Source organism: Saimiri boliviensis, chromosome 4, assembly GCF_048565385.1.
Source record: "Saimiri boliviensis isolate mSaiBol1 chromosome 4, mSaiBol1.pri, whole genome shotgun sequence".
In the NCBI taxonomy this organism is placed as follows: Eukaryota; Metazoa; Chordata; class Mammalia; order Primates; family Cebidae; genus Saimiri; species Saimiri boliviensis.
This window is the reverse complement of record NC_133452.1, coordinates 111,693,131-111,718,840: the sequence shown is the minus strand read 5'-3', so window position 1 is coordinate 111,718,840 and position 25,710 is coordinate 111,693,131. Positions and strand designations below refer to the sequence as shown.

The 25,710-nt window shown below is 36.0% G+C and overlaps 1 protein-coding gene and 1 pseudogene across 3 annotated transcripts in view; one reads left to right on the top strand and one right to left on the bottom strand.

Annotated features, from left to right (window-relative positions):
* The window catches only part of SENP6 (SUMO specific peptidase 6), a 120,210-nt gene that overhangs the window by 58,221 nt on the left and 36,279 nt on the right, over positions 1 to 25,710 (top strand). For all 3 annotated transcript variants that reach the window (XM_039467482.2, XM_039467481.2, XM_039467480.2), the window contains 9 exons: positions 4,250 to 4,395; positions 9,227 to 9,524; positions 12,050 to 12,279; positions 15,663 to 15,833; positions 19,940 to 19,973; positions 20,371 to 20,565; positions 21,831 to 22,057; positions 23,409 to 23,518; positions 23,647 to 23,763. In XM_039467482.2, coding sequence (XP_039323416.1) covers positions 4,250 to 4,395; positions 9,227 to 9,524; positions 12,050 to 12,279; positions 15,663 to 15,833; positions 19,940 to 19,973; positions 20,371 to 20,565; positions 21,831 to 22,057; positions 23,409 to 23,518; positions 23,647 to 23,763 — 1,528 coding nt within the window. The remainder of the gene's footprint in view (positions 1 to 4,249; positions 4,396 to 9,226; positions 9,525 to 12,049; positions 12,280 to 15,662; positions 15,834 to 19,939; positions 19,974 to 20,370; positions 20,566 to 21,830; positions 22,058 to 23,408; positions 23,519 to 23,646; positions 23,764 to 25,710) is intronic.
* Positions 7,960 to 8,574, bottom strand: LOC104650633 (high mobility group protein B3 pseudogene; annotated as a pseudogene).

Sequence of the window (25,710 nt, the reverse complement as noted above, 5' to 3'; positions counted from 1 at the left end):
GCCACCATTCCTGGCCACAGTTTGTATTCTGTCACTGTCCGCTGGGTACTTATTTTTCAGCATATTAGTAGTATCACAGTTAAAGTCTCAAACAAGAAAGTTAAGCCTCTTTCTTAACCGGCTTCTCCCACAACTTCTATTATGAAAATGTTTAAATATGCAGAAAAGTTGAAACTTCTACAGCAAACATGCATATATCTAGCACATAGATTCTATTAACACTTCTATTCTTGTTTTATCACATGTTCGTCTAGTCTTCCCTTCATACGTTAATTCATCTTTTTTTTTTTTTGATGCATTTTCAGGTGGATTGCAGACACCTGTTATACTTCTGAACACTTCAGTGGGCATATTATTAACTGGAGTTCAATATTTGTTTACAGTGTTTTTTTCTTTTGAGAGCTTGTTTGGAGGTTCTAGCAGAGGAGCACAGCTACTCATCTACTCTTGACCCAAGACGAGTCCTTCTCTGTCCGGGATGGTTGTCCTCTTCAACCTAGCACGCAGCTTCGGGAGGGATAGACATGGAGCAGTGAGGGAGGAAGTAGACAACCACCTGGCCAGCCAGATCAGCTGAATCAACCCTGGCAATCAATAGGGTGACAGATGTCACAGCCAGATCACCCTCACATCCTTTTGTGTTGTTGTTTGTTTGTTTGTTTGAGATGGAGTCTTGCTTTGTCACCCAGGCTGGAGTGCAGTGCTGCGATCTCAGCTCACCACAACTTCTGCTCCCCAGTTCAAGCGATTCTCCTACCTCAGCCTCTGGAGTAACTGGGACTACAGGCCTGTGCCACCACTCCCAGCTAATTTTTGTATTTTTAGTGGAGACGGGGTTTCACCATATTGGCCACGCTGGTCTCAAAAGCCTGATCTCGTGATCCACCTGCCTTGGCCTCTCAAAGTGCTGGGATTACAGGCATGAGCTACATAAATAATTTATCAGTGCTTTCCTGCAACATACTTCAAATGATTGCTGTCTACCAGAAATTTTTTCAAATAATTTTAAGAAGTTAAAAAAATAGAAGAAAGATCTATATATTTATCTCCCAGATTCCTGGTTTTTCATGTTTGCTTTAAGCAAAACCATGTGCAAAGATACTGTGTGGCTTAAAAAGATTGAAAAGTATGTTTATAGCTGGGCGTGGTGGCTCAAGCCTGTAATCCCAGCACTTTGGGAGGCCGAGGCGGGTGGGTCACGAGGTCGAGAGATCGAGACCATCCTGGTCAACATGGTGAAACCCCGTCTCTACTAAAAAATATATATATAAGGCTGGGCGCGGTGGCTCACGCCTGTAATCCCAGCACTTTGGGAGGCCGAGGCGGGTGGATCACGAGGTCAAGAGATTGAGACCATCCCGGTCAACATGGTGAAACCCCGTCTCTACTAAAAATACAAAAAATTAGCTGGGCATGGTGGCACGTGCCTGTAATCCCAGCTACTCAGGAGGCTGAGGCAGGAGAATTGCCTGAACCCAGGGGGCGGAGGTTGCAGTGAGCCGAGATCGCGCCATTGCACTCCAGCCTGGGTAACAAGAGCGAAACTCCGTCTCAAAAAAAAAATATATATATATATATAAAAAATTAGCTGGGCATGGTGGCACGTGCCTGTAATCCCAGCTACTCAGGAGGCTGAGGCAGGAGAATTGCTTGAACCCAGGAGGCAGAGGTTGCGGTGAGCTGAGATCGCGCCATTGCAGTCCAGCCTGGGTAACGAGTGAAACTCCGTCTCAAAAAAAAAAAAGAAAGAAAAGAAAAGTATGTTTATAAGGAAAACGCTTTCCTTTGGGTACATTATCGAATTTAGTAAGGCCAAAAGAGCTTGTAGGAGCTTATGTTTTAAGACTGCTTTAGTATAAATTAAATTTTTCAAAAATTGGTTGTGTTCCAGGCAACTGTGTTCATTTTCTGAATATTAAAATGTCTGCCTTCTTCTTATAGTGCCTCATCATAGCTCTTCAACAAAGTAACTTAGCTCTCATAAAAATAGTAACTAATACCTGGATGCTCTGGACTGGAGCAGCTGCTCTGTAACCTCAGATTTTAGGTCTTGGGAGAAAAAAACATTTTTTAGGTACTCTGTGGCCAGAGGCTAAGTCATTATGGTTCTAGATCCATGCATGAATAATCATATCTGTGTGCAAAGGTTATACCATTTTCAGAGTTGACATAGTGACAATATCTCTTCCTCCGACCCCTGTAATTTCATCTTTTTAAATGTGTCATATAGTTTTATGTTTCTCATTTAATTCATTAATCCAGGAAACTTTTGTAAAGCCCTTGTGCAGTTTCTAGATGCTGGGAAAACACATGACTAAGACATAATTTCTGCCCTTCCCAGGGCTGGCAATCCAGTGAGGGAACAGAAATACAAATAACAATAAAATGAGAGCTATGGAAACTCTAAGGGTTGCTTACTTGTGCCTAGAGTGGGGCAGAGGCAGCTTCTTAACAATGAAGGGTTTGAATTCACCACATAGGCAGAACTTCATTTGTGGAAAGAACAGCGTATGTGAGAAGGTAAAAGAGAGAACACATGAAGAAATGAACCTTTTGAGGTAAAGTTTGAGTGGAAGTAAGATTGAAATATCAACACAAACTTTAGCTTGCCAAAAGATGGAATTTAATTAGAGTATTAGAATGAGAGTCACAATTTTTAACTAGATCACTTTGGCAGTAACGGGGAAGGATTTGAAGGGAGCAAAATGGGGATACAGGAGATCGGTTTAGTCAAGAGTTAAGCATCAGAAATGTAGTGGCAGTGAGTCTGGAGAGGACAGTGAATTTAAGAGTTTAATTTAAGAGTTTAAGAGTTTAAGAATTTATTTAGAAGTGAAGATGGAGGGATAATGAGTAGTTATCAGTTACTTAAATTTCTGGCTTTGGTGTCTAGGAAAACAGAGGTACAATGAGAGGGTGATCATCACATAGTGGAACTTTTTGTGGTTGCACTAAGCAAGAATAATTATATAGGTTTCTTAAGACAGTGTTATATATCAAACTGTTAGATACTGTATATTTTTATGCCTCCATAATCTTATTTTTAAAAACCAAATGGTAAAAGAATATTAAATATAGGAAACTAGAAGTAGAAGTATTTAACAAAGCTAGGATTGTATAGGTTAGTTATTTTGGTTTATGAATTCCTCACTTACGTTTTAGAAATATGTTTAGCATTTTGCATACTTTTTTTTTGAGACGGAGTTTCGCTCTTGTTACCCAGGCTGGAGTGCAATGGCGCGATCTCGGCTCACCGCAACCTCCGCCTCCTGGGCTCAGGCAATTCTCCTGCCTCAGCCTCCTGAGTAGCTGGGATTATAGGCACACGCCACCATGCCCAGCTAGTTTTTTGTATTTTTAGTAGAGACGGGGTTTCACCATGTTGACCAGGATGGTCTCGATCTCTCGACCTCGTGATCCACCTGCCTCGGCCTCACAAAGTGCTGGGATTACAGGCTTGAGCCACCGCGCCCGACCAGCATTTTGCATACTTAATCCTTTGCTGATAAAGTCAGATTGTGGTAAATTTTAAATTGGCCTGTTTTGGAGTTCATCAAATCATTTAAAATTTTTAATTATATTTTTAATGAAAAATTACGTTTACATAGAAAAATATCGAGAAAAATTATCTTGTATGTTTCGAAGTTAAAAAAAATTAGCTTAAGGCAGGCTTAGTTTAGTTTTCCTTACCCAAATAATTGCACTGTTTGAATTCAGATTTTTCTTATTACTACTCTTACAGTAACTGACTTGGAAAAAAAGGAGACCAGCCTGGGCAACATAGGGAGATGCTGTCTCTACAAATAATTAAAAAATTAGCTGAGTATGGTGGCACACACCTGTAGTCACAGCTAGTCTGGAGGCTGAGGTGGGAGGATCACTCAAGCTAACATGTTCGCAGTTAGAGTGAGCTATGATTATGCCACTGCATTCCAGCCTAGGTGACAGAATGAGACGTTGTCTCAAAAAAAAAAAAAAAAAACCAAAAGAAAAAAATAAGGATTTGTGAGTATTTGAGAGGTTAGGTACAGGAAGGGCTTCTGTTACCTTAGTAGAACAAAATAAGGTGAAGAGAATGTTGGTACACTTAATGAAGTGGTCCACAGTGTGGAGATCCTACTGAGCAGTGAAAAATAAGAGTAAGCCAGGATATAACTATTGGTTTAGTCTTATGTTCTGGTTCTTTTTTTGTTGAAACACTAGTTTATTTTAACTAAAACTTAAAGTTTAATTTTTCTCTTTCCTTTAGAACGTATAATGAAGAAAACAGAAGAGTCCAACTCACAAATGGAGCCTGAAATTAAGAGGAAAGTACAACAGAAGCGGCACTGTAGTACCTATCAGCCTAATCCTCCTTTATCTCCTGCTTCAAAAAAATGTTTAACTCATTTAGAGGTAAGTAGAGAAATTATTCTTTATTGCTAATCAGATTGTGTTTTTATTAATATTTGTTTTAGTACTTATTAAATTCTAGGTGATCTTTTATCATAGGACCAGAAGAGACCAGAAAAGTTATTTAGGTGAACTATTCTGCCTTTAATAGACCATTTTTATACTTCTGCAAAATAAAAATTTATTTTTCTGTAAATAATTTATCAGTGCTTTCCTGCAGCATACTTCAAATGATTGCTGTCTACCAGAAATTTTTTCAAATAATTTTAAGAAGTTAAAAAAATAGAAGAAAGATCTATATATTTATCTCCCAGATTCCTGGTTTTTCATGTTCGCTTTATTGTTCTTTTTCTCTGTGCCTTTTTTCTTCCTTCCTCCCCCCTACCCATAAACATGTATATGTGTATTTTTTTGTACTGTTTGAGTCGAAGTTACAAGCATGATGCCCATTTATAAAAATCAAACACAAAAGTATTAAATGGTAAATTTTAATACTTGTGTGATTTTTATAGTCAGAGTACAACTGTCAAAATCTCAAAATTAATATTGATCCAAAATTACCATCTAATCCGGAAATCCCATTCAAATTTCACCTGAATAATGTCCATTCGAGTATAGAATTCAGTTCAGAGTCATGTGCTGCATTGATTTGCCATGAATCTTCAGTCTTTTTCAATAGGAATAATTTCATAGTCTTCCCTTATTTTTCATAATCTTGGTATTTGTTGAGGAGTACAGGACACTTTGTGCCTCAAATTGGATTTGTCTGGTGTTTCCTAATGACGTATATAGTTTTCAAGAATGCCTCAGAATTGATAATATAATCTTACTGCGTTATATCAGGACACGTGATGTTGATTTTCATATTAATGTTATTTTACCTTAGGTAAGATGTTCTAGATTTCTTCACTGCAACGTCAGTTAATAGGTATTTTTACTAATTTATTAATAAGATGTCTAATGTGAGCCAGAGATAGTCCTTATCCCAAATTTACATATTCATTTAATCAGCATGTACATATGAATTGTTATTTTACTCAAAAGTATTGTAGTCTGGGTTATAGTCTAGAACTTTCATGATGTTTCATAACTTACCTTGATGCTCAAATTGTTCCAGATTTGATCCATATGAATCCCTTCAGACTGGCCTCTGTTTTTGTTTTTTTCACATGTCTTTATCATTGTTTGATGACATTCATGACATTTACTTCTTTGCTTTTTAGTATAACAAGATGGTCTTACTTATCTTGTATTTATTTATTTATTTATTTATTTATTTATTTATTTATTTATTTATTTTTATGAGAGGGAGTTTCGCTCTTGTTACCCAGGCTGGAGTGCAATGGCGCGATCTCGGCTCACCGCAACCTCCGCCTCCTGGGTTCAAGCAATTCTCCTGCCTCAGCCTCCTGAGTAGCTGGGATTACAGGCACGCGCCACCATGCCCAGCTAATTTTTTGTATTTTTGGTAGAGACGGGGTTTCACCATGTTGACCAGGATGGTCTCGATCTCTTGACCTCGTGATCCACCCGCCTCGGCCTCCCAAAGTGCTGGGATTACAGGCTTGAGCCACCACGCCCGGCCTATTTATTTTTTTTTAGACGGAGTCTCACTCTGTCACTCAGGCTGGAGTACAGGGGCATGATCTCGGCTCACTGCAACCTCTGCCTCCTGGGTTCAAGCAATTCTCCTGTCTTAGCCTCCAGAGTAGCTGGGACTACAGGTGCATGCCACCACACCTGGCTGATTTTTGTATTTTTAGTAGAGATGTGGTTTCACCATGTTGGCCAAGCTGGTCTTGAACTCCTGACCTCAGGTGATCCACCCACCTTGGCCTCCCAAAGTGCTGGGATTACAGGTGTGAACCACTGCGCCTGGCCATTATCTTGTATTTTTTGTCTCAGCCCTAGAGTCATGCATCTGTCCAAGGAGCCATGCATACAAAGAGAAGGAAATATCTTCTTTAAGTGGAGGGAACATATTTGGGCACTAGTTACGTTCATTCATACTGGATATTATTGTTTCTAGGCCTTCTCAGTGGACAAAGCTAAGACATACATATATGTGTATTAATGTTTAATATATACTAGAATCCATGAGTTCACATTGATAACTAATTCTAGTCCAACACCACCGTGTTTAATTTTTTTTCTATGTTGCATGTTTGCAACTTCCTTCTCCAGAAATGATTAACTTGACTCCCATTACTGCCAGTGTATTTACCTGTTAGCTTAGTGTTTTTTTTTTTTTTTTATGTGATAATGTCCTGGCATGCCAGACTAAGTTTGACTCAGGCCATACTGACATCACCTACTGCTTAACCTAGATAAAAGAGGAGGAAAGCTCCTCCCCAGATGCAGCATCTTTCGCCCAGTGGGCATGCAAAAGATATTGTATCTAGATATTGTATCTTTCTTTTTTCAGTTTTTATTTTTTTAAGTTCAGGGGTACATGTACAGGATGTGCAGGTTTGTTACATAGGTAAACGTGTGCCATGGTGGTTGCTGTACAGATCATTGCATCACCTAGGTATTAAACACAGTAGTAATTTTATTTTTGATGACTATAATAAGTCTTCCTTCTTTTACTATACTCCTGTGCCAATTGTTCTTTATTTCTTCTTAGTGGAGATAAAGAATTGTAGCCAGCCTCTGTGTAATCTTTAATTCCTGGGCAAGGTTAGTGGTTGTTCTTCCCATGTATAGTCTGAAATTCTACACTGTTTACCACTTGTAAGAAAGAAGATGATCTGTGGACTGGGTACGGGTGGCTCACACCTGTAATCCCAGCATTTTGGGAAGCCAAGTCGGGTGGATCACCTAAGATCAGGAGTTTGAAACCAGCCTGGCCAATGTGGTGAAACCCCGTCTTTACTAAAAATACAAAAATTAGCCAGGCATGGTGGCAGGCGCCTGTAGTCCCAGCTACTTGGGAGGCTGAGGTGGGAGAATCTCTTGAACTCTGGAGGCAGAGGTTGTTGTGAGCCAAGATAGCGCCATTTCACTCCAGCCTGGGCAACAGGGGCAAAACTCCGTGTCCAAAAAATAAAAGAGAGAAAGCAAAAGAATTTAGTGGGATTAACATCTTTAGAATATTTAATACAAATGACATAGTCTCAAAGACAGACTTACTAAGTGCCGTTGGTTATTTATGAGGAGTGTCTTACAAACAGTACATGATATGTAATTTGGAATTAATTTGATTTTGTAAAAAGTCTTCCACTTCTACTGACCAAAGCAGGAAATGAGATTTTAATTAGTTTTTTTTTTTCTTCAATTTTTTTTTGTTTGGAGAGATGGAGTGTCGCCATGTTGCTCCAGCTGGTCTCGAACTTTTGGCCTTAAACAGTCCTGCCTCCTCAGCCTCCCAGAGTGTTGAGATTACAGGCCTGAGCCACCATGTCTAGGTTTATTCAATTTTTGTTTTCCAAGAAAAAATTATACTTAGCATAAAATTTTTATGACAATGTATTGCTTTACAGTATTCTCTACTAAAACTAATTGAGCAGTATTGAGATTCTAGTTTTTAGAGAATTAGGTTGATCAAATGTTAATCTCTAGTTTTATTTATTTATTTTTTTTAACAGATAAACAGTTTTTTAATTCATCCTCCTCCTCCTCGTCTTCTTCATCTTCCTCTTCCACTGTTTTCCGGGCAACTTTAGCGGGATCCTTTGCACCATCAAACTTTCCTTTAATCTTATAGTCAGCAACATCCTTCTCATACTTCTCCTTCAGGATTGTCGCCTTAGTGATGTAAGGCTGCTCTTCGCTGTCATTTAGGTTATTCCACGTCTCACCCAGCTTTTTTGCCACGTCTCCAATAGAGATGCCAGGGTTTGTGGATTTGATCTTGGGGCAGAATTCCGAGCAGAACAGGAAGAAGCCAGACGGTGGCCTTTTAGGGGCATTAGGATCCTTCTTCTTCTTGCCTCCCTTAGCTGGTCCATAATCCTTCATTTCCTGATCATAGTGCACTTTATCTGCCTTTGCCATTTCATCAAGTTTAGATTTCTCTTTCCCAGACATTGTCTTCCATTTCTGAGAGCATTTCTTGGAAAATTTTGCAAAATTGACAGGGACCTCTGGGTTTTTCTTCTAATGTTCTTCTCTGCACGTCTGCACAAAGAAGGCATAAGCAGACATCTTGCCCTTTGGTTTCTTGGGGTCACCTTTAGCCATCCTGATGTCCCGGCCGCAGCCAGCTCAGCACTAATCTCTAGTTTTTATCATGAAAATTTTATCTTATTCAGTGTAGTGTATCTGCATTTTGTTCCTCATTCTCACAGAATTCCAAGATGCATGTTTCTTACCCGATGGAAGGCATATGGTAATAGCTCAGAACATATTTCTTTCCATATTTTAATATTGGGGATTTTAATAGTAGGAATGTGCTTTTTCTGTTTTAGTGTCAGTTTTATAAGAGAAAATAGCTCTTCCCCTGGAGTTTTTTTCATTTAGATATGTCCTCTTTACCTTTATTATAGACACTAAAGTAATTGAGTCAGTCAGTACTCAGCTTGATCTATCCTCAGATTCTTGGAGACAGAATTATTTTATATATAGCTTACTGCTAGACTAGATTGTCTTGAAAATTTATTTCAGCATGCTGATGTTAAATCCCAACTAACATGACTTATTTAGGGTCTCATGGTAGACATGATGGTAATGATGGGGAAAGAGGGACTTAATTTTGAAACTTTTGAGGGGATTCCTTAATGATGTAATAAATGCCAAAATCTTTTATTTCTTGAACTGTGAATGTTGTCCAAATTGTGGAAAAGAAAAAGAAAATCAGACCAAATGCCAAAGTTGTGGTGTTCTTTTTTCTAAGGATTTGCAAAGAAATTGCAGACAAGCTATTACTTTGAATGAGTCTACTGGACCATTATTAAGAACATCAATTCATCAGAATTCTGGAGGACAGAAGTCACAAAACACAGGATTAACAACCAAGAAGTTTTATGGCAACAGTGTGGAAAAGGTTCCAATTGATATTATTGTCAATTGTGATGATAGTAAGCACAGTTATTTACAGACTAACGGAAAAGTCATTTTACCTGGGGCAAAAATACCCAAAACCACAAACTTGAAAGAAAGGAAAACGTGTTTGTCAGACCTAAATGATCCAAGTAAGTATTTTACTCCAATCAGTATTGCTTATATCAATCCAATATTTTTCAGATATATTTTTTACAAACACTATCTCCCACCCATATATATTTTTAATATGAGTGTGAGCTTAAAATTAATCATGTTCTCATCCTGTCCATCTCAAATAGTTAAAAAAAAAGCAAAAACAAAAAAAAAACACGCAGACTTTGACCCTAATGTTACATGAATGCCAGTTATACCCAGCATTCTGACTTCAGCCAGATTAATTTAGTCTTTCTGATCTGTAAATGGGTATATTTCCTGCTGATAGTGGTTTATTTTGAGGGGGTGAGAGTCAAATAAAATAACATATAATATGCATAGCCCCATAAAATATTTGACATATAATTTCCTTGCCACATTTGTTTCTAAATCTATATCCTGTCTTTTTATTCTTATGTATATGTTTGTGGCAAGCAATCCTTATTTATAGTAAATAGCCAAAGATTAGAAACTGTTGGGGAGTGGTTGACTAGAGTGTACAGTAGTAGTAAAGGAGTGAAAGATCTGATATACTGTGTAGAGTGATTTCCAGGATCTTTAATTAAGTGAATAATGCAAGCTACAGATAAGAGTGTATACAGTGGAGAATGAATGTAATTTCTTTTAAAAAATAGAAATTGGGAGGCTGAGGTGGGAGGATCACAAGGTCAAGAGATCAAGACCATCCTTGCTAACACAGTGAAACCCTGTCTCTACTAAAAATATGAAAAATTAGCTGGGTACAGTGGCACAGGCCTGTAGTCCCAGCTACTCGGGAGGCTGAAGCAGAAGAATCGTTTCAACTCAGCAGGCAGAGGTTGCAGTGAGCTAAGATCACACCACCACACTCCAGCCTGGGCAACAGAGTGAGACTGCTTCTCAAAAAAAAAAAGAAAGAAAAAAGAAACTGGGCATATTGATGTGTACTTGTATTCCCAGCTTCTTAGGAGACTGAGGTGAGAGAACTGCTTGGGTCCAGGAGTTGAAGTGCAGCCGGAGCAATATAGCAAGCCCCTGTTGCTAAAAAGTAATAGTTGTAAATAGAACACTAGGCTTCCCTTTTAATATATACTTGTATAGTTTTTCATTAAAAATATAGTTTATGGGCCTTTTTAAAAAAGCTAAATCCATGTATATACACATACATTTGTGTGTATACATATATCTATATATGTCAGGTACTGTGCTAAGCATTTTACATACCATTTGTTCCTTGCAACAATTCAAGATGCCCTTATTGTCCCTAATTCTATGGAAAAGAGAAATTGAGCCAATTAACTAGTCAGTGGCAAAACCCCACCTCTCAAATGCTATATATGTAAATCTGTTTAGGTCATCTAATCTGGCCTGTTAGGTTTCCTGCTAATAAAAGACCAGTGATGAAAGAGAAACCATGCTCGGTATTTGTTCCTCAGACTAGACAATAAAATTAAAAACACAGGTGAAGAAGTACTGAGATGATGCTTCTCTGGGACATGTACATTACTCGGTAAATATTAACAAAACATTTATGTGTGAAATACTCATAAAGAAAATTGCTCCTACAAGTTCATGCATTCTTTAACATATGACTTTTGAATGCTTTTTCTGTGACAGGCTGTTAGGCCTGGGAATATAGCAGTGAACAAGACAATGTTCCTGTTCTCTTACAGTCCGTGTATAGCAGGGAGAAACATAAAATCAAGTGAACATCCACAGCAAAAAAAAAAAAACAACAGAAAATTTAAATCAGTTAATCTGACTATATGTGTGCTTACTTTAGATTGGGTTATCAATCAAAGTGATATTTAAACTAATACTTGTGGCCAAAATGCATAATATTGAAGGAGGTACAATTCAGGCAGGAGCAAACTTGAGGTGTTTGAGGGACAGAAATACTGGCTAATATGTCTGGAGGATAAAGAGAGAAAAACAGAATATTATGAGAAAATTGGACAAATAAGGGCCAGATTATGTACATTTATAAACCATAGGAAGAAGTTTGTATTTGAGTCAAATTAAGTTAGAGATTTGCCTGCAATTCATTAATGAGTACAAGGTATAAGAGCAAATTACCATCATACTGTCTTTTGCCCATGTGCATTTACTCAACAAGACTTACTGAGCATTAGGCACTGGTCCAGATTCTTCCAAAGACCAGTTACGATTTTAATAACTTCCTGTGTGAGATAAAATTACTTGGCAGTGGCCAGGCGCAGTGGCTCACTCCTGTAATCCCAGCAGTTTAGGAGACCAAGATGAACAGATCTTCTGAGGTTGAGACTAGCCTGACCAACATGGCGGAACCCCATCTCTACTAAAAATACAGAAAGTAGCTGGATGTGGTGGCACGTACATGTATTCCCAGCTACTTGGGAGGCTGAGGCAGGAAAATCACTTGAACCCAGGAGGCAGAGGTTGTGGTGAGTCAAGATCGCACCATTGCACATCGGCCTGGGCAACGAGAGCGAAGCCCTGTCTCAAAAAAAAAAAAAAGTTACGTAGTTTTAATATAAATTATAAATTATTAAAATACTTTTAGTCATTTTGTCCAGTGATGATGATGATGACAACGACAGAACTCACAGAAGAGAGAGCATATCTCCTCAGCCTGCTGATTCAGCATGTTCTTCCCCTGCACCATCCACTGGAAAAGTAGAAGCAGCACTAAATGAAAATACTTGCAGGATAGAGCGTGAACTACGAAGCATTCCAGAAGACTCAGAGTTAAATACAGTTACATTGCCAAGAAAAGCCAGAATGAAAGACCAGGTACTTTTCACATTTGTTGACGTTTGTTCAGATTAATGCCTTCGTTTTGGGGTGTCGATTTTCTTCAGAAGGCAATTTGATAATGTCAGGAGAAAAAGATGGATTATATGTTAAGTCGGGCTTAAATACCACGTAGGAGATTATTTTGAAGAACACTTAGCCATATACGAAAATAAGTTTCAATTAAACTTAAGGTTTAAAGTTTAAAAAATTCATCAAGAAAACACAGTATCAACCTTACAATGAAATGTCAGTATATACAAAGATTTCTTGTAAAATCTAGCAGAGAGAAGTTATCTTAACATGGGCATATTTTACAATAACATTGTCTTTCATTATAGTTTGCTTTTTTTTATATTTTACTATAAAAATTTCAGAAAGTTCACATGGAAAAAGGTCATATGAGCTATGTCAATAAACAATAGATCCAAAACAAATATTTGTAATACAGATGATATACAATATTTTAATGTCTATACTAGACTAAGAACTCGTAAAAGGATAAACATTAAATGAACAAAGGATAAGAATGTACAAAAATAGAAAATTAATGTAGTAAACTACCACATGAAAAGCACAAATTAAGAAAAATGAAATGTAACTATATTCAGTAGACTTAAAAAATTGTTACAAAATCAGCTAATACGTGCTGTTGTCAAGAATCCAAGGGAAAGGATACTTTATCAATTTGCTGATAGAAAAGAAAGTTACTATGGCCTTTTGGGAAAGAAATGTAAAAATAACTATTAAAAATTTTTTTAGTGTGTACTATTTGACCAAATAATTTCTTTGACTCTACCTCACAGGTAGTCCTCTTTTCCCCGGTACATAAGGCTTTATATGCAAACATGATCACTGGCGCAAACAACTACAAACAAAATCATTGCCTGTTAATATGTGTACGGCTGAAGAAGTTATGGTATATCCATATGATCCAGCCTTTGAAAATGAAAATTAGAACTTATATCAGTGACTTTTAGGATTTCTGCATGGCACTGTTAAGTGAGAATACCAAAATAGGGAAATACATATATATTACTTTAGTAAAAATATTTTTATAAAATAATAAACTTGTAAAAAAATATAATAAACTTGTATGTCAAATTCTGTATGTATGTGTTGATACGTGTCAGTGGTTATAGGAGTACAGATAAAAATATGGCAACATGTACTTGCTTGTTAAGATGGGAACCTTAAAAAATGAGAAACAAGCAATCATAAGGTTAATAGAAAAATATTATTTTTCTATTATCTTTAAAAAATCTTAATTAAAGGGGGGGATCTTGCTCTGTCACTCAGGCTGTGATTACAGGTGCAAGCCACTGCCCCCAGCTGGATTAATATTTTTATGTAATCTTACAGAATGCCTTTCCAACATGGCAGCATAAGCAAAAATAGTAAATGAAAAGATGAATATATTTGATTAGATAAAAAGTAAAACAGTGTGGCAAAACACCACTCTAAGCACAATTTGATAGGTAGATGCAAGTGGAAAAATAGTGAGCTGTGTGACAAAGTATAAAGTGGTCCTTTATATATTTTTAGTTTTTTAAAAATCAAGAAATAGAGACAAACGATAAGAAAATAAGGAAAGAAAATGAATAGAATTCAAAAAAATGTAATCATCGCAGTGAAAATGAAATTAAAATGCCTTTTATTAACTGCAGATTGCTAAAAAATTTCAAACTATAATGTTGTCTCATCTTGATCAGTGTTTGGAGAAGTGGAATGTTGAGTGTATAAGTTGGTATAACTTATAATTGTTGAGGGCAACTTGGCAGTAATTCTGTGTACCACAATTAGAATTAAAATTATAATTTTAATTAGACTGCAAAACTGCTCTTTGAAGAATAGTTTGTTATGGCAAAATATTGGAAAGAATTCAGATGTCCAAATACGAGTTCAGTTAAATGAGTGGTGAATTTCCATGTAATGGAATTTTTTAGGTGAGTAGTTTTCAGACCGGCACACTGAACCATAGTGGTACTTCAGAGTGTACTCTCTTCGATGATGTTCTATGGAGGGTGTGGACCATTCAAATTCTAGACTAAATCTTTTATTGTGGATTCAACTGCAGCAGCTCTTATCTGTTTTATTAGAGAGCTAAATAACCTCTCATTTGAAGATATAACTCTACCACTAAAATCAAAACAAAGGAAAACAAGCCAAAACACTTTTAAACCTCTCTAACAGATTTCTTTAATAATAAGGGAAAATAGGTAGGGTGCAGTGGCTTAATGCCGTAATCTCAGCACTTTGGGAGGCTGAGGTGAAGCCAGATTGCCTGAGGTCAGAAGTTTGAGACCAGTCTGGCCAACATGGTGAAACCCTGTCCCTACTAAAAATACAAAAAAATTAGCCTGGTGTGGTGGCATGCACCTGTAATCCCTGCTACTTGAGAGGCTGAGGCAGGGGTATTACTTGAACCAGGGAGGTGGAGGTAAGCCGACACTTTGCCACTGCATTCCAGCCTGGGCAACAGAGCAAGACTCCATCTCAAAAAATAATAAGGGAAAGTGGTAATGATAAATCTGTTAATAAGCCTGAAAAAGCAGGTTACAGAATCATACATATATGGTGATCATATTTTGTTTCAAATGCATATTTTTTTCCTGTAAAATAGATCGTAGAAATGCCTTTAGAAGGATAGTAGGAATGGTGGACATTCTTTGCACTTGTTTTCTATCAAGATAATGTTTTATTCTTATGATAATAAAGATACTAATATAATTACTTTTAATTAAAATAATATACCTATATAAAATGTTTATGATTAATTTCTATTTGGAGTGACTGAAATCATAATTTAACAGATGAAATAATTTAAATATGTAAATATATAAAGAAGGGTTCTTGTGTAATGTGAATAATCATTTCCCTAAATTGCTTGCTTTCTAAAGAATCGCTGATTTAATTCAAGTACCGCTGCCATTATAACTAGCAGCATTTTGCTGTGAATGAAGCACTCCGCTAAACTGCTTTTTATGCATTAACTCAGTTGAGTAGATACTCTTACTCTGCTTATTTTACAGTTTAGGGAACCAAAACTTATGCAAGTTACTCAGTTTTACTAGATCAGATCTTTGAAAGGTGGTGTGGCTGTTTGACTCCCGGCAGTCTGATTCCTAGAGTACTATTCCTGACTGATATACTGTGACTTAAATTTAAATAATAACTAAAATAATAACTAAGCTAAATAAGATACAAGGATTTACTATTATATAAAAACCATGAATATTTGTTTTATCTAACACTGTTAAAGAAAAATCCATTTTATGTTGTGATATTTACATTTCTTATATTGGGTCTTTGCATATTTGTATACTTAGCCTGCAGCCTTGTTTTAGTAAATTATTAAGTGAAAATTTTCTTTTCCTTTTTAGTTTGGCAATTCTATTATCAACACACCTCTAAAACGTCGAAAAGTGTTTTCTCAAGAAACTTCAGTTGATCCTTTATCTTTAGGCTGCCAAAGTTCCTTTGACAGTGTCATTTTAAACTGTCGAAGTATCCGAGTAGGAACACTCTTTCGGCTATTAATAGAGCCTGTAATTGTAAGTATATTCTTAAGCTCTTTACTGTACCAATTACAACATTAAAAATTGCATTGTTAAATCTAATATATAATCAAAATTTATAAACTAAGATATTTAGTAGAATATTAAATTCAGCTCAAGACGTCACATTGCTTTAAGAGTATATAAATAGTAGCTCCTCACCATTAAAATGAGTTAGAAAACCTTCCAGTGTGTTACTGTTTTATTATCATGCCATCTTAGTGCATGAAACTCTCAATGGGTTAGAAAATTTTCCAATATATTATGGTTTTATCATGCCAGCTAGGTACTTGAAAATAATATATTAAATAACTGTAGTGAGAGACTGAAGATTTCAGAAGCTTTGGGGTCTGCTGGAAAATGTATTATAGCATCAAGACTCCTAGAAATAGATTATTGTACTATAATAGTTACCCGGAAGGCACTGTGCATTAGACTAGTTCATTGTCCACAGTGCCCAAAGGACTTTGTGTACTTTACACATGATGGGTAAGATACTTACTATTCTACTTCCACCAATCTAAGTTTTTATTTTCTGTTTGAAATTTTTATATAATCTCATTAACTAGCCCTCTTAGTCATCATTTTTCTCTCTAATGTGTGCTAAACATTGTTGCTAGATTAATTGTAAAGCACTGTATTTATTCTGTAAGCCTTTATTTTAGAACGTCTTAACTTGGTGTCCCCATTTGTTTCTAACTCTTAATTCAAACTCTGTCTTCTAATATTGTCCTTTGTACATAAAGCACTGTCTTTAAGAGAACTGATTGCCGAGTGCGGTGGCTCATGCCTATAATCCCAGCACTTTGGGAGGCCGAGGTGGGTGGATCACAACGCCGGGAGTTTGAGACCAGCGTGGCTAATACAGTGAAACCCCATCTCTACTAAAATTACAAAAATTAACCAGGCATGGTGGCATGCACCTGAAGTCCCAGCTGTTCAGGAAGCTGAGGCACGAAAATAGCTTGAACCTGAGAGGCGGAGGTTGCACTGAGCTGAGATCACGTTAGTGCACTCCAGCCTGGGTGACAGCAGAACTGTCTCAAAAAAAATAAAAGAGAGAACTTATTAATAGCAGGAAAGGTATAAGGTATTTTTTTATTTAATGTAATGAATAATAACTTATTTTTCTGATAAAGGCTCATGGTTTTAGGATACAATATGATCAAAAGAAAAAAATTGTTTATAGCAGCAGATGAAATGTGAACCTGATTTCTTAGCAGAGCACAGCTCTATAGGAATCCAGCATGTTTTTCTTTTCCATCAAAAACCTTAAGCTTCTCACAATTTAAAAACTAGAAAGTTTCACAAGTACCATGGAAATTTAAAGCAAATTATATATAAAGTGTCTACCCTTTATTGCCCAATAATATTGTAACATATGTCATTGTTTTTAGTGATTTATGAAATTTATATTTTGTTACAGCCTTGTACTGTAGATTATCTTTCCTGGTTTCTGTCAATTAACAAAAATGTCATTCTTTGTCACTTTATACTTCAAAACTTTTCAGGAATGACCTGTAACTTTCCTGGCTTTCTCCCACATTAACACTATTATTTATAATTCCTCAGTGTGATGAGTAAGGTTTTGCTGATGATTTAGACAATTAATTTAAAAGTTGCATATTTAGTCTTAAAGCTATTCATGAAGAACTGCATTAAAATTTGGATGAATTTTTTCCAATAGGCTAAATATGCTTCAGTGAAGAAAAACCTTGTAAATTTAGTTAAAAAAATAAAAGGCAGTATATGTAACATAAAATGTGTCAGTTTAAAAATTATAATGCTAAATGAAATATTTCAGCCAAAAAATATAAGGTGGAAATTTGCAGTGTGGAACCTTAGTTGTAGCATGAGATTTTTCGCAAAGGGCGAAATAATTCTTTATTGAAGAATAGTTAGTGCATCTATAACTTCTTTAGATGGTGTGAATAAAAAGATGATTGGTATTTTCTTCTTTTTGAACATAGTTTCCTTATGTTTTGTAGTGAAATGATTTATCTGTCAAGTTATGATTAATCTGAGAAACAGGTTTTAAATGTTTTACTATATTTAATGTTTTATAAAATCCTATACTTGTTTATCATTAGATAATTTAATCATTTGATTGCCATTATTTAGAAGAGTCCATTTTATTTAAAAGCAGGTGCTTTTCAAAAGAAGCAAATTGGCTTATGTTATTAGGAATACCACATATGCACAAATATAAAGCAATCCCTCATTTTTCAAATGCGAAGATACAAAATCAAGGTTTTCATTCAATTTAAATTTAGAAACTTTCACAATATAGGTGAAATAGACTCATGTCTACTTATGTTATTAATATTTATGTGTGATTTACTTACACATTTCTAAATGACAAATATTTAGACATAACTTCCTTGAATTCTTTTATCTCATACAACAATTTTATTTAAATGCTTTATGTCAACCAGGTGCAGTGATTGACACCTGTAATCCCAGCACTTTGGGAGCCTAAGGTAGATGGATCACTTGAGGTCATGAGTTTGAAACCAGCCTGGCCAACATGCTGAAACCCTGTCTATACTAAAACTACAAAAATTAGTGGGGCATGGTGCCATGCATCTGTAACCCCAGCTATTAGGGAGGCTGAGTCAGGAGAATCACTTGAATCTGGAAGGTGGAGGTTGCAGTGAGCCAAGATTGCCCTACTGCCTTCCAGTTTGGATGACAGAGCAAGACTCTTTCTCGAATGAATGAATGAATGAATGAATGCTTTATGCTATCATTATTGACACTTTTAAAATCAGCTAACATTTTTCCAAAACATAAAATGTCAACATCCATGTATGCTAAAGTGTTTTGCAAGCTACGAGACTCATTTTTTTTAAATGACGAAGTCTCTCTTTGTTTCTCTGGAGTGCAGTGCTGCAGTCATAGCTAACTGTGACCTTGAACTCCTAGGCACAAGCAATCACTCCACGTCAGTCTCCAGAGTAATTAGGACTTATAGGCACATGCTATCTATACCCAGCTTTTTTTTTTTTTTTTTTTTTTTTTTTTTTTTTTTGAGATGGTTTCTCACTATTTTTGCCCAGGCTGGAGTGCAGTGGCACAATCTTGGCTCATTACAACCTCTGCTTCCTGGGCTCAAGCAATTCTCCTGCCTCAGGCGCACAGTACCACGCCTGGCTAATTTTTTTATAGTTTTAGTAGAGACCAGGTTTCACCAGGTTGGCCAGTCAGATCTCGAACTCTTGGGCTCAAGCAATCCTCCCAGAATGCTGGGATAATGGTTAAAAGCCACCATTCCCTGCTGTTACTGATACTTATGTCCCCAAATAATGTGTTACTTTCCAGTGAAACCAGTTATCATACTGTTTTCAAACAATCTCTAGAAAGTGTGTTTAGAGACATTCTAGACTTTGTGATTATTGTAGTAATTGCTAAATTTATTTTATATTTTCTTGCTTTCTTTTTTCACATTATAAAAATCTTCAAACTGAAAAGTTGAAAGAATGTTGCTATGAACATTTATATAACTGTCAGCGAAGTTCTACCATTAGCATTTTATTGTATTTTCTTTCCGAATATCTATTCATCCCTCTGTATGTTCATTTATCTTGTTTATTTAATGCATTTCAAAGTACTTGCCTCCTTTTCTGAATCTGTTAACTTCTGTAAAATAATTAATTTAGGTTGCAATAGGCTTAATGTGTCTTCTCCACATTGAAATAATTAGTTAGAAAATTGCTATTTCATAACCACCAGTAGTAACTAATTTAGGCAAGGACCCTCAATGGATGCGAAAACCATTGAGTGAATGTCAAACCCCCATGACATGTAGTTTACCTATATAACAGACCTGCATATATACCCCTGAACCTAAAATAAAAGTTTTAAAAAAAAGAAAAAGGAAAGAAAGAGTGATGGAAGGAATGTGGCAAGATGTTAACAGTTTAACAGTTAGTGAATTTACATAAGGAATATTTAGGTGTTCTTTGTAATGTTATGCCAACTTCTTTGTGGGATTTTAAGAGATGAACCGGTAATATAATAAACATTCTAAGTACTTGAATAAAAAAGTGAAGCCTGCCTTTCTTTATAAGTCTAGATCAATACTAATTCATCTTATTTTTTAGTTTTGTTTAGATTTTATCAAGATACAGCTAGACGGTAAGCTATTTTATGTCTTTTTACTCACTAAAGCTTTCTTTACACTTTAAAGCACTTTATAGAAATAAAAGATTAAATAATATTCATAGAGTTATATTAAGATGATTAGTTGTTACGTATATCTTCTTACCAAAGGGCATATATCTTGGTGTAATTTTGTTAAGTAATGTCACAGAGCCTAAGTTTTTAGAACCCTTTCTTCATTTGAAAAAAATTAAAAAGCTTCATTAAGGCAGTTACAAAGATTTTTTTTTAATTTCCCATAAGAGCAATGATTTACAGAGCATAATAAATATATGCTTACATTTAAACTTGTATTTCCTCACAGTTTCTCCCATTCACTATATTACCCTCTTAAGAATTGATTACTTTTCTATTTCCATTTGTTTTCCTCCAGAACCAGACCGTGATCCTGTAGAGATTATTTTAAATACCTCTGATCTAACTAAATGTGAATGGTGTAATGTCCGAAAATTACCTGTAGTGTTTCTTCAGGCAATACCAGCAGTTTATCAAAAGCTGAGGATGCAACTGCAAATGAATAAGGAGGATAAAGTTTGGAATGATTGTAAAGGAATAAATAAATTAACAAGTAAGTTGTGTAAAACAGATAATAATTATAATAGATACTGTATTTACAATATCTGTTGAACAGCAAAATGTGAGTGCACTTGGACAAATGCCTTACATGTATATTATCTACAATTCTCACAGCTACCTTGTGAAATAGATATTACTTTTTCCATTTTACAGATGAGGAAAAACTCACAGAAAGTGGAAGGGCTGAAGATAAAACCCATACTTACTTATTTAGAAAGTTTCTAAGTGAGCTGGGCACAGTTGCTCACACCTGTAATCCCAGCACTTAGGGAGGTGAGGTGGGTGGATCACCTGAGGTCAGGAGTTCAAGACCAGCCTGGGTGACATGGTGAAACCTCATCTCTACTAAACATACAAAAATTAACTGGGCTTAGTGGTGCATGCCTGTAATCCCAGCTACTCAGGAGGCTGAGGTAGGAGAATCATTTGAGCCCAGGAGACCAATGTTGCAGTGAGCCCAAGATTGCGCCATTGCACTCCAGCCTGGGTGACAGTGAGACTCCATCGCAAAAAAAAAAAAGAAAGTTTCTAAGTGGATCAGAACCCAAAACATCTATACTCTTAACAAACACTGTAATCTGAGTAATATAAAATGTTTTAACTGATGGTAATATTAAGTGTAAATCAGCCATATAAATCTGGAAATCTTGAAACTTGGCCTGAATAGGAAGTTGTTAAGTTCATAAAATGGGCCTTAAGTCTTTATAATGTGTAGATGTGATTCTCCAGTTTGTTTTCCTTCACCTTTAACACAGCATGGCTTGACTGCTTAGAAGATAAACACATTTCAGCAGTAACTGCTATTTCAGCTTAATTACGAATAAATGTTAGCTACCACCAAATCTGCAAGAGTTGGCACATTAGCTGTTTTACAGTTAAATTCTCTTAAGATACTACCAGTGCACTTGGCAATTTCCTATTTGTGTTGGACAACAGTGTTAACTATTATATATTTAAGACTATAGATTTAGATTTATTCGATGAAGTAAATTAGTTACATCGTGAATAGATTTGTTCTAGAACTGAATAATGTGTTCTGGTTCCTTCCTTCTAATAACTTAGGTGACCTCGATATGTAACACACACTGTTCTTTCTAGTTGTGTAACCACTATATGTCAGACATTGTGAACATGTATAATGGGATTTCTGATGATCTTCCTGGAAAGAATTAATAGTTATTCCTTTTAAAAGTATCTATTTACTTCTTTTGTTCATTTTAGACTTAATCTTACAGTTATATTTTTTTTTCTTTTCAGATTTGGAAGAACAGTATATAATCTTAATTTTTCAAAATGGCCTTGATCCTCAGGCAAATATGGTATTTGAAAGTATCATTAATGAAATTGGTATAAAGAATAACATTTCCAATTTTTTTGCGAAAATTCTTTTTGAAGAAGCCAATGGCAGACTTGTTGCCTGTACAAGAACCTATGAAGACAGCATCAAAGGAAGTTGTGGGCAAAAAGAAAACAAAACCAAAACTGTAATTATGTTTTTTGACTTAAAAAATATGCTTCAATTATGAGTAGTTTTAAAGGGAAGTTTGTTTTAATACCGTTATTTTCAGTGTTAAATCTTTTTAATTCTATTTCAAAATTACTTGCTTTTATATGTGATTTGTAAACTACCTTGTGTCAAAACAGTGGTAGGTAGATGACAAATAGTACTTGGATACAGGTCTCAGAAGCATTTTTAGTTCCTCTGCATTCTATCCTTATCTTTAATCTTCATCATCTTTTTTCGCTCATACTTTCTTTTTTATACCCTACTTCCAACATATATATGCATACATTGCTACATTCAAATTGATTGTTAACCCTGTGTCTTAGGTTTGAAGAAATTGTGGTCCCTGGTGTACATTTGTATGTAACATAGCCATATATGGTTGAAAACTTGAGAAATGAGGAATACATGCTATTTGACTTTTGTTGTCAAAACATGTATCTAGTTCTGGAATAATACTCATATAGCTAGGTAACTCTGAAAGCACCTGAATCAAAGGCCACAATACTACTACAACACATAGTATAATGGTAAATAATACAAAGATAACTATAAAACTCTGTGTCCTATTACAGCAACTTAGCTTTGCTGACCTAATTTATTGGGAACAAATCTCTCAATCAGTCTGCCTACAAACTTGCAAATATGGCTATCTATAGCACAATCTTTGTGACAGTTGAGCAAGGACTCCCCAGAGAAGAGCTATAAATTTAATTAGTGGGTTGAGGAAAGAACAAAAGGAAGGGAAATGGTTCTCTTTCTTTTGCATAAATGGCGAGGGAGATAGTGCCAGAGGGAGAAAAGAGCAGCATAATACAGCTGGGATGGACTCAAACTTCAATGGAAGGTTCTTTCCTCCAAGGAAACCCCTGTTTCAGTTAGCTCTGTGGAGGTCTGAAACTCATTAGACTTCTGTGTTCCCTGAGCCTCTGCCCCTGCATCTTACAGATAGCCCAGCCATTGAACTCAGAGGCAAAAATCACTCTGGTTTTCTTGAAAGGTTCTTTGAATTTTACCAGCATTATCTAATGTCAATAATAGAGATCTTACAGAAGTTACTGACTTCTAAAAGTATTAAAAAAGAGAGAGCCAGAAGTAAGATACTGGAAATTTTCTGATACATAAGTTGGGAGACTAGTAGCTACAGAAAATAAGAACGTGGCCCCTAGTTTTGCCTGTTTCTTATTTTTAATTGTTAAATATCATGCATACTTTTTAATTACATATTTTTAAACCTTTTGCATTGAAAAGCATTCTTGCCTTGTGCTTACCCTTTTTATTGAAACTTTCCTTAATTGACTGTAAATTGTTAATTTAATTTCCTTTATCAGGTGTCATTTGAATCTAAAATACAACTTAGAAGCAAACAGGAATTTCAGTTTTTTGATGAAGAAGAAGAAACTGGAGAAAATCACACCATCTTCATTGGCCCAGTAGAAAAGTGAGAGAATTTCTTTATCTTTGCAATGATCTTAAATGTCTTTCTCTGTTTTATTACATTTCAGTTGTGTGTATATATAGATAGATAGATAGATTTGTTTATTTGCTTTTCTTTTAATTTTGTTACAGGTTGATAGTATATCCGCCACCTCCAGCTAAGGGAGGCATCTCCGTTACCAATGAGGATCTGCACTGTCTAAATGAAGGAGAATTTTTAAACGATGTTATTATAGACTTTTATTTGAAGTAAGTTAATTTTCCACTAATCTTCTATTAAATCTTTAAAATTCTGCCATATCTTATGTCTTTGTTTTCCAGAGTTAGGCTTTTTGAGTTTTAAATTTTACCTCTGCCACTTACTGTGTGACATTTGGGGAGTTATTTAATCTGTTTCTGTCTTTGCACATTTTAAAAATGAGAATACTGTCTAAAGAGTTGTGAGAATTGAGCCAGGCGAAATGGCTCATGCCTATAATCCTGACACTTTGGGAAGTCAAGGTGGGAGGATGGCTTCAGACCAGGAGTTCAGGACCAGCCTCAGAAGCAAAGTGAGACTCTGTCTCCACAAAAAATTTAAAAATAATCTAGGCATACGCTTATTGTCACAGCCACTTGGGAGGCTCAGGCAGGAAGTTTAGCTAAGCCTAGGAGTTTGAAGTTGCAGTGAGCTATGATGGTGCCACTGTGCTGCAGCCTGGTCAACAAAGCAGGACCCTGCACCCACTCCAAAAAAAAGAATTTTGTGAGAATTAAATGAGATTGTACATATCACCTACTAGGAAAAATGCCTAGTACAGTGTTAGAAGTTTATGGTCCTGTAGGAAGCACAAATACGGAATTCAAGCAATGAGAGAAGCATTAACATCGTACAGACCTAGCAGATAAGAAAATACTTTATTATCTTTGGAGGTTGGGAGATGTGAGGGACCAGGAAGCTTTCCTGGAAGAGCTTACATTATGACCTAGTATACACATGTATACACCTATGTGCAATGTGTTTATACATGTATCAATTTGTATTTTATTTTTACAGGTTTGTGATATAAAATGGACGATGTATATGAAATAAAACAAAACTTAGCATCAGTATGCATAGTTCTCTGTAATATTTTTTAGTTTCTTATACTGTGTTTTATTAAACAAAACAACTTTTTTTTTTTTTTTTTTTAGTTTTTGTTGGCTCTGAGTATGGAACAAAACAAAACTTTTAAAAATTGATGCTGGAACCTGCTGAATTGATTTTATACCTATTGGTGGTTGCGATTAAGTTTGGTGGGAAAACACACATTGTGATAAAGAGAAAGTTTTGATCAGAGAAATGATATCATAATTGAATTTCCATAAGACCGTTTTGACAGGCATGGACATTATGGAAATCTAGATGAGAGGTGATTTAAGGAAATTTCAAGTGGAGGTTTAGTAGAGAACATGTACTTTTAGTCCCGCCTCACAATAATGAAGTAACACCCTTCTACCCACTAGAGTTTTGTGCCAGAGGAAATCTGCTAAAACCTAAGAATTATATTGACCTGCATACGTGCCAGCAAAACCAAAAACAAAAACCATAATACTCAAAATTTCCAAATTTTAAAATGAAAATTGTTTGCCTCACCCAGAATCAGAAAAATCTCACACTAAAGAGAAAAGAAAATCAGTAGACATTAACACCAAGAAGACACAGATGTCAGAATTATTTGACAGAAGTCTTAAAGCATCTGATACGGTTTGGGTTTGTGTCCCCACCCAAATCTCATGTCCAGTTTTAATCCACAATGTTGGAAGAGGGGCCTTATGGGAGGTGATTGGATTCTGGAGGCAGATTTCCTCCTAGCTATCCTCGTTATAGTTAGTTCTCACAATATTTGATTGCTTATATAAAAGTATGTAGCACCTCCCCCTTTGCTCTCTCTTCCTCCTGCTCTGGCCACGTATGATGTACTTCGTTTCTCTTCACCTTCTGTCATGATTCTAAGCTTCCTGAGGCTTCCACAGCTGTACTTCCTATACAGCCTGTGGAACTGTGAGTCAATTAAACCTCTTTTCTTTATAAATTACCCAGTCTCCGGTAGTTCCTTTTTTGGGAGATGAAGTATTGCTCTCTCCCCAGATTGGGAGTGCAGCGGCACAGTCTCGGCCCACTGCAGCCTCTGCCTCCTGCATTCAAGTGATCCTCCTGACTCAGCCTCCCAGGTA